This window comes from Hyla sarda, unplaced genomic scaffold, assembly GCF_029499605.1.
Source record: "Hyla sarda isolate aHylSar1 unplaced genomic scaffold, aHylSar1.hap1 scaffold_746, whole genome shotgun sequence".
Lineage (NCBI taxonomy): Eukaryota > Metazoa > Chordata > Amphibia > Anura > Hylidae > Hyla > Hyla sarda.
Window position 1 is genome coordinate 802 of NW_026610769.1, and position 14,842 is coordinate 15,643.

The 14,842-nt window shown below is 42.1% G+C and overlaps 1 protein-coding gene across 4 annotated transcripts in view; it reads left to right on the forward strand.

Annotated features, from left to right (window-relative positions):
• Positions 1 to 613: 613 nt before the first annotated feature.
• Positions 614 to 14,842, forward strand: part of LOC130345158 (histone deacetylase 6-like) — a 48,774-nt gene continuing 34,545 nt past the window's right edge. The window contains exons 1-3 of one of the 4 annotated variants that reach the window (XM_056554489.1): positions 614 to 842; positions 11,083 to 11,195; positions 11,486 to 11,611. In XM_056554489.1, coding sequence (XP_056410464.1) covers positions 11,124 to 11,195; positions 11,486 to 11,611 — 198 coding nt within the window. In that variant the 5' untranslated portion in view covers positions 614 to 842; positions 11,083 to 11,123. The other 3 variants (XM_056554492.1, XM_056554491.1, XM_056554490.1) reach the window with 3 other exon arrangements.

Consider the following 14,842-nt stretch of genomic DNA (forward strand, 5'->3'; position numbering starts at 1 on the left):
ACAGTATCACACATGATAGGCTTAGATACAGCAGTTTAGCAGAAGTATCACACATGATAGGCTTAGATACAGCAGTTTAGCAGACAGTATCATACATGATAGGCTTAGATACAGCAGTTTAGCAGAAGTATCACACATGATAGGCTTAGATACAGCAGTTTAGTAGACAGTATCACACATGATAGGCTTAGATACAGCAGTTTAGCAGACAGTATCACACATGATAGGCTTAGATACAGCAGTTTAGCAGACAGTATCATACATGATAGGCTTAGATACAGCAGTTTAGCAGAAGTATCACACATGATAGGCTTAGATACAGCAGTTTAGTAGACAGTATCACACATGATAGGCTTAGATACAGCAGTTTAGCAGAAGTATCACACATGATAGGCTTAGATACAGCAGTTTAGCAGACAGTATCACACATGATAGGCTTAGATACAGCAGTTTAGCAGACAGTATCACTTATAAATGGCTTAAGAAGTTGGGACAGAATTGCTGCCTTGTTCACAACCCAATAACAGATATTGCTGACTTTTCTGTGGTGTAGTTCTCCTCTCATACAGCAGGGGGAGGTATACCCAAAATCCTACAATAGAGGGAAGTATACAGAAGGCATTGTCATGTAATGAAGTGGATCTGCGCACTTCTTGCGCTGCTATCGTGGTATTTTGGGTATAATTCCCCACGCTGTCTGGGTGGAGATCCACGCCACGGAAAAGTGAGTGCTTAGATACATCACTGGCAGTGAATAAGGAGGCCATTCTCCTCGAATATCTTTTCTCGGTGAGGGGTGAGGGTCGGCTGCTGTGGTTTTTGTTCCTGCACAACGCATCAAGGTGAGAATGTTACTTACCGCTCGTATCCCCGGCGCTTTAATATAGTCAATAGGCTCAGAAACACCAGACAGTATCACACATGATAGGCTTAGATACATGAGCTCAGCCCAGTATCACACATGATAGGCTTAGATACATCAGCTCAGCCCAGTATCACACATGATAGGCTTAGATACATCAGCTCAGCAGACAGTATCACACATGATAGGCTTGGATACAGCAGCTCAGCAGACAGTATCACACATGGTAGGCTTAGATACATCAGCTCAGCAAACAGTATCACACATGATAGGCTTAGATACATCAGCTCAACAGACAGTATCACACATCATATGCTTGGATACAGCAGATAGTATCACACATGATAGGCTTAGATACAGCAGATAGTATCACACATTATAGGCTTAGATACAGTAGCTCAGCAGACAGTATCACACATGATAGGCTTAGATACATCAGCTCAGCACAGTATCACACATGATAGGCTTAGATACAGCAGCTCAGCAGATAGTATCAAACATGATAGGCTTAGATACAGCAGCATCAGACAGTATCACACATGATAGGCTTAGATACAGCAGCTCAGCAGACAGTATCACACATGATAGGCTTAGATACAGCAGCTCAGCAGATAGTATCACACATGATAGGCTTAGATACATCAGCTCAGCAGACTGTATCACGCATGATAGGCTTAGATACAGCAGCTTAGTAGACAGTATCACACATGATAGGCTTAGATACATCAGCTCAGCAGACTGTATCACGCATGATAGGCTTAGATACAGCGGCTTAGTAGACAGTATCACACATGATAGGCTTAGATACAGCAGCTCAGCACAGTATCACACATGATAGGCTTAGATACAGCAGCTCAGCACAGTATCACACATGATAGGCTTAGATACATCGGCTCAGCAGACATTATCACACATGATAGGCTTAGATACAGCAGCTCAGCAGACAGTATCACACATGATAGGCTTAGATACAGCAGCTCAGCAAACAGTATCAAACATAAGCTTAGATATATCAGCTCAGCAAACAGTATCACACATGATAGGCTTAGATACAGCAGCTCAGCAGATCGTATCACACATGATAAGCTTAGATACATCAGCTACACATGATAAGCTTAGATAAATCAGCTCAGCAGACAGTATCACACATGATAGACTGAAATCAGTGTTTCCCTTCGGCTGTCCGAGCATGCTGGGAGTTGTAGATTTGCAACAGCTGGAGGCACCCTGATAGAGAAACACTGGCTTAGATACACCAGACAGTATCACACATGATAGGCTTAGATACTCCAGCTCAGCAGGCGGTATGAATAATTCGGTAAGGTTTTGCCTACCCTAATACTAAGGCCCTGGTGTCTCAATCTGCCTCTGTCTGGTGTTGCCCATAGCAACCAATCCCAGCTCAGCTTTCATTTTCCCTCATATAGCTGTGCGGGCTGAGCTGTGATTGGTTGCTATAGTAACGCCAGATAGTTTTGGTTTCAGGCAGATTGATCATCTTGGCCTATTATGTGTTCATTGTGATTTTTTTTTTTCCAAAAGAGAACAGCGCCGCTCCTGTCCCCTTGACTGTACTCTATTTACTTTAATGAAACTGAGCTGCAATACCACACACGACCTGAGGACAGGTGTGGTGCTGTTTTTTGGAAATAATCACCTCTGGATAGCTCTTTTATGGCCGCCATAACGTGACGGTGATGGACTCATAATGTAACTCTTTGGCACTGTCCTGCTCAGGCTGCGTTCACACCACGTTTTTGCAGTACAGTTCCCGTATACGTCTTCAATGTGAAAACCGTACGGAACCGTATTGAAAACCTTATGCCAAAAGATGCATCAGGTTGTGTCCGTTTTGCATCCTGTACAGTTTCATCAGTTTTTTTTTTCCTGTACCCAAAACTGTAGCCTACTACATTTTTTGGTCCGGGTGAAAAACTGTATTAAACCGTGTATATATATATATATATATATATATATATATATATATTTTTTTTTTTTTTTTTTTTTAAATGGGAGTCAATAGGAACCGTACAGAACTGTATGTGCATACAGTTCCATCAGGTTTTCACCATACGGTTTTTGACTTTGCACAGGTTTTTTTTCTTGGAATTTCAATCAAACAAGTGAAACTTTATTCAAAATGGAGTGAAAAGTTAAAAACGTATACGTTTTTTTCTTACAAAACGGTTACAACCGGACATCATTTTGCAAACCATATACGGTTTTTAACTGTATACGGGTTGAAATTTGTACACACGTTTTGATACAGTTTAGTCCTGTTTTTAGGAATCCTTTTTTCATCAAAAACCTGATACGGGAAACTGTATTGTAAAAATGTGGTGTGAACCCGGCCTCACACAGACACAGAGAGGGGAGGGAAGAGCACAGCAGCGCGGTTCTCTCCACGCTCATTTTACTGATTGGTCGGGGTCTCAACACTCAGACCTTGACAGATAAAAACTTTTGAGACTGCATTCACATCTCATATTGTTGAAAAAGACGGCCTAAAATCAGATGGTAACAAGTCTAATCCAAAATGTCTAAAAATCGGATCTGACAGACGTAAGGTAGTATGTTTTCTCATGTTTTAGTCTGTTTTATTAAAATATACTGTATCGGTTTTTATGTTTTTCAATCTTTCTAGACTATCCCTAAGTTAGTGAGTATATAAATATATATATATATATATATATATATATATATATATATATATATATATACATATGCACACACATATATATATATATATATATATATATATATATATACATATATTTATATACACATTTATATATATACATATACACATATATAAATATACACAGTTATATATATACATATACACATATATACATATACACAGTTTTATATATATATATATATACATATACACATATATACATATACACACACATATATATATTGCAAACGAGAACCAAGGAAATATCCGCACTCACCGCCAGGTTAGCGACTCGAAGCTCCTACATAGAGACGCTGGTGGACCGGGGTAGCGTGGGCACTCAGAGGCATTTACCGGCAATTTCACGCAGTATGTGCTTCTTCCGGCCTCTTCGAGGCCGGAAGAAGCACATACTGCGTGAAATTGCTGCTAATTGCCTCTGAGTGCCCACGCTACCCTGTTACCCCGGTCCACCAGCGTCTCTATGTAGGAGCTTTAAGTCGCTAACCTGGCGGTGAGTGCGGATATGTCTGACATACCTGTCCTTTGGCTTACATCCTAGCACCTTCGCAGACTCAGCATTTTACGGTCTTCATTGCTGCACTGCAATCCTCTTCCTGGTTTAAAGCGGTACTCCGGTGGAAAACTTGTAAATTGCTTCTATTAAATAATCTTTACCCTTCCAGTACTTATTAGCTGCTGAATACTACAGAGGAAATTATTTTCTTTTTGGAACACAGAGCTCTCTGCTGACATCATGACCACAGTGCTCTCTGCTGACATCTCTGTCCATTTTAAGAACTGTCCAGACCAGCATTATAAACAAAATAATATACAGGGTATAATATGTTATACATAGGAGATAATATAATATACAGGGTATAATATGTTATAATACACAGGAGATGATATAATATACAGGGTATAATATCTTATCATACACAGGAGATAATATCTTATAATACATAGAAGATAAAATAATATAAAGGGTATATATAATAGGGTATATAATATCTTATAATAAACAGGAGATAATATAATATACAGGGTATATATAATATCTTATAATAAACAGGAAATAATATAATATACAGGGTATAATATCTTATAATACACAGGAGATAATATAATATACAGGGTATATATAATATATAATATCTTATAATACACAGGAGACAATATAATATACAGGGTATAATATCTTATAATACACAGGAGATAATATAATATACAGGGTATAATATGTTATAATACACAGGAGATAATATAATATACAGGGTATATATAATAGGGTATATATAATATGTTATAATACACAGGAGATAATATAATATACAGGGTATATATAATAGTGTATATATAATATCTTATAATACATAGGAGATAATATAATATACAGGGTATATATAATAGTGTATAAATAATATCTTACAATACATAGGAGATAATATAATATACAGGGTATATATAATATAATATCTTATAATACATAGGAGATAATATAATATACAGGGTATATATAATGGGGTATATATAATATCTTATAATACAAAGGAGATAATATAATATACAGGGTATATATAATAGGGTATATATAATATCTTATAATACACAGACGATAATACAATATACAGGGTATATATAATAGGGTATATATAATATCTTATAATACACAGGAGATAATATAATATACAGGGTATATATAATAGAGTATATATAATATCTTATAATACACAGGAGATAATATAATATACAGGGTATATATAATAGGGTATATATAATATCTTATAATACATAGGAGATAATATAATATACAGGGTATAATATCTTATAATACACAGGAGATTATATAATATACAGGGTATATATAATATCTTATAATACACAGGAGATAATATAATATACAGGGTATATATAATAGGGTATATATAATATCTTACAATACACAGGAGATAATATAATATACAGGGTATATATAATATCTTATAATACACAGGAGATAATATAATATACAGGGTATATATAATAGGGTATATATAATATCTTATAATACATAGGAGATAATATAATATACAGGGTATATATAATATCTTATAATACACAGGAGATAATATAATATAAAGGGTATATATAATAATATCTTATAATACATAGGAGATAATATAATATACAGGGTATATATAATAGGGTATATATAATATCTTATAATACACAGGAGATAATATAATATACAGGGTATAATATGTTATAATACATAGGAGATAATATAATATACAGGGTATATATAATAGGGTATATATAATATGTTATAATACATAGGAGATAATATAATATACAGGGTATATATAATAGGGTATATATAATATCTTATAATACACAAGAGATAATATAATATACAGGGTATATATAATAGGGTATATATAATATCTTATAATACACAGGAGATACTATAATATACAGGGTATATATAATAGGGTATATATAATGTCTTCTAATACACAGGAGATAATATAATATACAGGGTATATATAATAGGGTATATATAATATCTTATAATACATAGGAGATAATATAATATACAGGGTATATATAATAGGGTATATATAATATCTTATAATACACAGGAGATACTATAATATACAGGGTATAATATCTTATAATACACAGGAGATAATATAATATACAGGGTATATATAATAGGGTATATATAATATCTTATAATACACAGGAGATAATATAATATACAGTGTATATATAATAGGGTATATATAATATCTTATAATACACAGGAGATAATATAATATACAGGGTATATATAATAGGGTATATATAATGTCTTCTAATACACAGGAGATAATATAATATACAGGGTATATATAATATCTTATAATACACAGGAGATACTATAATATACAGGGTATAATATCTTATAATACACAGGAGATAATATAATATACAGGGTATATATAATAGTGTATATATAATATCTTATAATACACAGGAGATACTATAATATACAGGGTATAATATCTTATAATACACAGGAGATAATATAATATACAGGGTATATATAATAGGGTATATATAATATCTTATAATACACAGGAGATAATATAATATACAGGGTATATATAATAGGGTATATATAATATCTTATAATACACAGGAGATAATATAATATACAGGGTATATATAATAGGGTATATAATGTCTTATAATACACAGGAGATAATATAATATACAGGGTATATATAATATCTTATCATACACAGGAGATACTATAATATACAGGGTATAATATCTTATAATACACAGGAGATAATATAATATACAGGGTATATATAATAGGGTATATATAATATCTTATAATACACAGGAGATAATATAATATACAGGGTATATATAATAGGGTATATAATGTCTTATAATACACAGGAGATAATATAATATACAGGGTATATATAATAGGGTATATATAATATCTTATAATACACAGGAGATAATATAATATACAGGGTATATATAATAGGGTATATATAATATCTTATAATACACAGGAGATACTATAATATACAGGGTATATATAATAGGGTATATATAATATCTTATAATACGTAGCGGATACTGTGACCGGTATGAAGAATGTTTGGGAGTTGTCAACTCTCCGTGACGTCAGCGCAGCACGGGGTGGGCGGTGTCTGCATCACATGGTCTGGAAGTGACGTCATCAACCGAGAGCGGAGGGCTTGAAAATATCGGTTAGTGGTTTCGCGGCGGTGGCGGAGAATGCAGGGGGAGGAGGAGGGCGGCAGCGGCGTATACTGGGGGCAGCCCGACACTGCGCCATGTGTAGGGTGCTGCTCTGCCCCCTATCGGCAGACACCGATAACTACAGCATATGGGGGTGGGGACAATCTCTGCCTGATACAAAATATAAGGGGGGACAGCTCTGTCCTGATACATAATATAAGGGGGGGGGACAGCTCTGTCCTGATACATAATATAAGGGGGGACAGCTCTGTCCTGATACATAATATAAGGGGGGGACAGCTCTGTCCTGATACATAATATAAGGGGGGGACAGCTCTGTCCTGATACATAATATAAGGGGGGGACAGCTCTGTCCTGATACATAATATAAGGGGGGGACAGCTCTGTCCTGATACATAATATAAGGGGGGGACAGCTCTGTCCTGATACATAATATAAGGGGACAGCTCTGTCCTGATACATAATATAAGGGGGGGACAGCTCTGTCCTGATACATAATATAAGGGGGAGACAGCTCTGTCCTGATACATAATATAAGGGGGGGGGGACAGCTCTGTCCTGATACATAATATAAGGGGGAGACAGCTCTGTCCTGATACATAATATAAGGGGACAGCTCTGTCCTGATACATAATATAAGGGGGGACAATCTCTGCTCGATACATAATATAAGGGGGGACAGCTCTATCCTGATACATAATATAAGGGGGGCAGCTCTGTCCTGATACATAATATAAGGGGGGACAGCTCTGTCCTGATACATAATATAAGGGGGGACAGCTCCGTCCTGATACATAATATAAGGGGGGACAGCTCTGTCATGATACATAATATAAGGGGGGACAGCTCCGTCCTGATACATAATATAAGGGGGGACAGCTCTGTCCTGATACATAATATAAGGGGGACAGCTCTGTCCTGATACATAATATAAGGGGGGACAGCTCCGTCCTGATACATAATATAAGGGGGGACAGCTCTGTCCTGATACATAATATAAGGGGGGACAGCTCTGTGCTGATACATAATATAAGGGGGGACAGCTCCGTCCTGATACATAATATAAGGGGGGACAGCTCCGTCCTGATACATAATATAAGGGGGGACAGCTCCGTCCTGATACATAATATAAGGGGGGACAGCTCCGTCCTGATACATAATATAAGGGGGGACAGCTCTGTCCTGATACATAATATAAGGGGGGACAGCTCCGTCCTGATACTTAATATAAGGGGGGAAAGCTCTGTCCTGATACATAATATAAGGGGGACAGCTCCGTCCTGATACATAATATAAGGGGGAACAGCTCTGTCCTGATACATAAGGGGGGACAGCTCTGTCCTGATACATAAGGGGGGACAGCTCTGTCCTGATAAATAAGGGGGTCAGCTCTGTCCTGATACATAATATAAGGGGGACAGCTCTGTCCTGATACATAATATAAGGGGGACAGCTCTGTCCTGATACATAATATAAGGGGGGACAGCTCTGTCCTGATACATAATATAAGGGGGACAGCTCCGTCCTGATACTTAATATAAGGGGGGACAGCTCTGTCCTGATACATAAGGGGGGACAGCTCTGTCCTGATACATAAGGGGGTCAGCTCTGTCCTGATACATAAGGGGGGACAGCTCTGTCCTGATACATAATATAAGGGGGACAGCTCTGTCCTGATACATAATATAAGGGGGACAGCTCTGTCCTGATACATAATATAAGGGGGACAGCTCTGTCCTGATACATAATATATGGGGGGACAGCTCTGTCCTGATACATAATATAAGGGGGGACAGCTCCGTCCTGATACATAAGGGGGACAGCTCTGTCCTGATACATAATATAAGGGGGGACAGCTCTGTCCTGATACATAATATAAGGGGGACAGCTCTGTCCTGATACATAATATAAGGGGAGACAGCTCTGTCCTGATACATAATATAAGGGGGGACAGCTCCGTCCTGATACATAATATAAGGGGACAGCTCTGTCCTGATACATAATATAAGGGGGACAGCTCTGTCCTGATCCATAATATAAGGGGGGACAGCTCTGTCCTGATACATAATATAAGGGGGGACAGCTCTGTCCTGATACATAATATAAGGGGGGACAGCTCTGTCCTGATACATAATATGAGGGGGACAGCTCCGTTCTGATACATAATATGAGGGGGGACAGCTCCGTCCTGATACATAATATAAGGGGGGACAGCTCTGTCCTGATACATAATATAAGGGGGGACAGCTCCGTCCTGATACATAATATAAGGGGGGACAGCTCCGTCCTGATACATAATATAAGGGGGGACAGCTCTGTCCTGATACATAATATAAGGGGGACAGCTCTGTCCTGATACATAATATAAGGGGGACAGCTCTATCCTGATACATAATATAAGGGGGGGACAGCTCTGTCCTGATACATAATATAAGGGGACAGCTCTGTCCTGATACATAATATAAGGGGGGACAGCTCTGTCCTGATACATAATATAAGGGGGGACAGCTCTGTCCTGATACATAATATAAGGGGGGACAGCTCTGTCCTGATACATAAGATAAGGGGGGACAGCTCCGTCCTGATACATAATATAAGGGGGTACAGCTCCGTTCTGATACATAATATAAGGGGGGACAGCTCTGTCCTGATACATAAGATAAGGGGGGACAGCTCTGTCCTGATACATAATATAAGGGGGGGACAGCTCTGTCCTGATACATAATATAAGGGGGGACAGCTCTGTCCTGATACATAATATAAGGGGGGACAGCTCTGTCCTGATACATAATATAAGGGGGGACAGCTCTGTCCTGATACATAAGATAAGGGGGGACAGCTCCGTCCTGATACATAATATAAGGGGGTACAGCTCCGTTCTGATACATAATATAAGGGGGGACAGCTCTGTCCTGATACATAATATAAGGGGGGACAGCTCTGTCCTGATACATAATATAAGGGGGGACAGCTCTGTCCTGATACATAATATAAGGGGGTACAGCTCTGTCCTGATACATAAGATAAGGGGGGACAGCTCTGTCCTGATACATAAGATAAGGGGGGACAGCTCTGTCCTGATACATAATATAAGGGGGGACAGCTCTGTCCTGATACATAATATAAGGGGGGACAGCTCTGTCCTGATATATAATATAAGGGGGGACAGCTCTGTCCTGATATATAATATAAGGGGGGACAGCTCTGTCCTGATACATAATATAAGGGGGGGACAGCTCTGTCCTGATACATAATATAAGGGGGGACAGCTCTGTCCTGATACATAATATAAGGGGGGACAGCTCTGTCCTGATACATAATATAAGGGGGGACAATCTCTGCCCGATACATAATATAAGGGGGGACAGCTCTGTCCTGATACATAATATAAGGGGGGACAGCTCCGTCCTGATACATAATATAAGGGGGTACAGCTCCGTCCTGATACATAATATAAGGGGGGACAGCTCTGTCCTGATACATAATATAAGGGGGGACAGCTCTGTCCTGATACATAACATAAGGGGGACAGCTCTGTCCTGATACATAATATAAGGGGGACAGCTCTGTCCTGATACATAATATAAGGGGGGACAGCTCCGTCCTGATACATAATATAAGGGGGGACAGCTATTATATCTGTGTCTTGCTTTAGCGCTGACCCTGTTTATGTTGAGTTATTACGGTTTTACGGTTCACCGGTTGGATCGGCTGATGAGGAGGATTCCTTCTACCAGCTGATCCGTACAAACTTGTTATTTTCTTCCAGCTCCTGCATGACCACAGAAGTGAGACCCTCCAGACCACACAATGTCCTCCCCTCAAGATCGCAGGTCCCCCGGAGGTAGAGGAAGAGGGGTCTCCCCTGGACTCCCCACCACGGTAGGTCCGGTGCCCCGATATATACTGTGGGCCCGAGCTGTAACGTAATGTGCCGTATGGTTGAGTTGCATACCTTGAGCTCCAAACTGTGGCCCTCCAGATGTTTCAAAACTACAACCCCCAGCATGCCCGGACAGCCGTTGGCTGTCCGGGCATGCTGGGAGTTGTAGTTTTGCCAAATCTTGAAGGCCACCGTTTGGAGACCACTCCTAGTAGACCCTGCGGACCCTTACCCACAGAACAGTCATTAGATTACACTTGACTCAAAGCTGTATTCTCTGTTATTATAGAAAAAGCCTGGAAAGAAGGGACAGCCGTCACCTCAGGGGGGCCCCAGCCTCCAGGAAGTGAAGAAGAGGGGCCACCGCATACGGAAAACCCCCGAGAGGGACATTTCTCACCAGCTGGATGGACTGGTGAGACCTAAATCTCTTAAAGTGACCGTATAATGTAATGTATGTACAGAGTGACCTCACCAGCAGAATAGTGAGTGCAGCTCTGGAGTATAATACAGAATAAGTAATGTAATGTATGTACACAGTGACCTCACCAGCAGAATAGTGAGTACAGCTCTGGAGTATAATACAGGATATAACTCAGGATCAGTACAGGATAAGTAATGTATGTACACAGTGACCTCACCAGCAGAATAGTGAGTGCAGCTCTGGAGTATAATACAGGATAAGTAATGTAATGTATGTACACAGTGACCTCACCAGCAGAATAGTGAGTGCAGCTCTGGAGTATAATACAGGATAAGTAATGTAATGTATGTACACAGTGACCTCACCAGCAGAATAGTGAGTACAGCTCTGGAGTATAATACAGGATATAACTCAGGATCAGTACAGGATAAGTAATGTAATGTATGTACACAGTGACCTCACCAGCAGAATAGTGAGTACAGCTCTGGAGATAGGTTGGGTGTGTCTGAGCTCCTGTTACTTCCAGACTCTTCCAGTGAAGCAGTGATTTCCATCCACCCCTCCCCAGGTGTGTGGCAGATACCTGGGTAGAGGGTTTTCCTGCTATGGAGCCCCAGGAGGCTTCATCTTGCACTCCCCGTACCCGGCCGGCGGTGGGTGCAAAGGAAAATGTGACGGCCAGCAGCCAGGATGGGGTGAGACGATCCACCAGGGCCCATCGCCATGTGGGGCCCCCTCCCCCATCCTCAGCTGGGAGCTGCAAGGCTTCCAGCAAAAGTTCCTCTGGGAAAAGAAGCTCATCCAGGCAGAGGAGTGGAGTGAAGGCTTCTACCTCAGGCTCCTCAGAACCCCAGCAATGGGGGGTCAAGGGGCCAAGGGAATCCCTGGAGACTTTCGGATCTAGAATCCAGGCAAAGATGGCCCAATATGAACAGCTTGGGAAACAGCTACGAGGTCTAAGAGAAGACATAAAGTTCACAACTTACCAGGCGGATACAGCAGCCAAGGGCAAGAGAGCAGCGTTCACTGCAAAGGTGAGAGCACTAAAGAAAGAGGTGGAGGAGATTGTGCAGCTGAGAGCGGACATTGTGGCTGGAGCCGGCTTCTTCAGTGAGAAGATACTTAATGAAGAGAGGTTCCCCAAAAAGGGGGTCTCCAGAGGTGCAGAAAAAGAAAGTCACCAAGATGAGAGTGAGGAGGAGGAGGAGATGGAGGAAGGTGAGGAGGGGGATGTGAGTGAGGGGGATATGGACACGGGTTCTGTTTGTACCACCACCACTGTTACCCCAGACCCCCCACTTACCCTCAGTATGGACTACATAAACCCGGCTCAGGTGGCCTTACCTCCCTCCAGTGAGGATGATGAGGATGGCAGCAGATCGGCAGATGGGGGTCTCCTGCGTGCGATTGTTATGCAGGAGTCCCCCACCCGTCTGGAGAACTTCACTTTTGGTGATGATTTGGGCCCAGAAGAGAAGGGGAAGAGGAAGAAAGTGAAGGGCAAGAAGAGGAAGAAGGCACAGGGAGTGAAATTTGTATTTTCTTCTTTCCAGCAGCCTGGGTTGGCTGAGAAGTCAGCTCAGGGTGCTGGGTCCCCCAATCTGCCAGACCCCGTTTCTGTAGTGGAGCGGGGCCAGCATGGGGGATACAGTAGTGCACCCAAAATGGCCGCGGGTGCTATAGAAAAAAAAGGGCACCCTCCTGTGAGGGGGGAGGGTGTCCAGGCACCAGAAAATGGCGGCAGTTTCTCCCGTTCAGGGGGCGGTCCCCGGGTTGAAGTGAGCGGTACAAGTCCTGGCGCTGCAGGGCACTCCCCTGTGAGGGGGGGGAGTGTCCGGGCACCAGACCTTGGTGGTTCAGGGGGCGGTCCCCTATGTGCGGTTGGTACCGTTTCTGGCGCTGCGGGGCACTCACCTGTAAAGGGGGAGGTTCCCTGCACGTCAGCTGCAGTAGGCGGGGCAGGAGTGCGTCCGGAGGGACAGCTCCTGCCAAAATCCATGACTTCGTGTGAGGGGGCGGTGCCATCCATATCAGAGGCGGAGCCTGTGTCTGCACCCCAGAAGACTGGAAATGCAACCTTAGTCCTGAAACCGGCGACCCTTATACATAATGCAAAAGACCCAGCCAGCCCAGCCTGTAATATACAGAGTGTAAGCAAGAGTGAAAGTGAGAGCAAAAATGTGTGGAAAAATGGTAATGTCCAGAGTGTGAGTTATGGAAGTGCGCATGGGAGGAGTTGTAGTAGCAGTGTGGATGAGGGGTGTGCAAGTGGGGTGCAAGAGAGAGGTGCAAGAGAGGGGTGCAAGTGGAGTGCAAGAGAGGGGTGCAAGTGGAGTGCAAGAGAGGGGTGCAAGTGGAGTGCAAGAGAGGGGTACAAGTGGAGTGCAAGAGAGGGGTACAAGTGGAGTGCAAGAGAGGGGTACAAGTGGAGTGCAAGAGAGGGGTGCAAGTGGAATGCAGGTGAGGAGTGGTAGTGGAATGCCAGAGAGAGGTTTGACTGACACCTCAGCTAAGAACAAGGGTCCTGGTTTGGGATCTGGGTCAGGTCCTGGTTCGACTGCCCCCCCGGTAGTGGCTGCTTCTCCCAGAAGCTATGCCAGAGTCACTGCCGGGGGATCAGGGGGATCCCCATCTCCATCTGGCTCTGGGGGTCACTTGCAACAGCGCCTCCTGGAGGCTCTACGTAGGGGAGACAGGTCAATCCATGTAGAGGGGAGGGGTGAGGTTGACCTGTCTTTTTGGATAGAAAGACACGGCTTAGGCGCCTTCCGAGAACAAAACGGGGAGGTGGTCTGGTCCCTCCCGACATCCGGGCAGGAAAGTGGCCGTAGGAATGTGGTCCGTTTGGTGTGGAGGGGCGAAGATGCGTGTCCGCCCCGGGGTAAGGTGGTTGAGCTCCTCCTCCGGATGGAATTCAGGGCAAGTGACATCTTTGCCCTGATCCACCCCTACGGTACTTCCGAATTTGACATCAGCTTCGTTCGGCCGGAGGGTTTGGAACTCTTCTGGTCGAACTATGAGGTGGTGAAGAGTGAGCCCGGCTGGCGGGATTTCGCCGTAAAGGCGATATCCCGTCAGAATCTGGCCAAGAAAGTGACCGTATTGACACGTAACGAGTCACTATCTTGCTATGACATCATGACCTGGCTCAGCAGATATGGGGATGTGACGGACATGCCAAAAAAGAACTATGACGAACATGGGATCTGGTCTGGGGCCTGG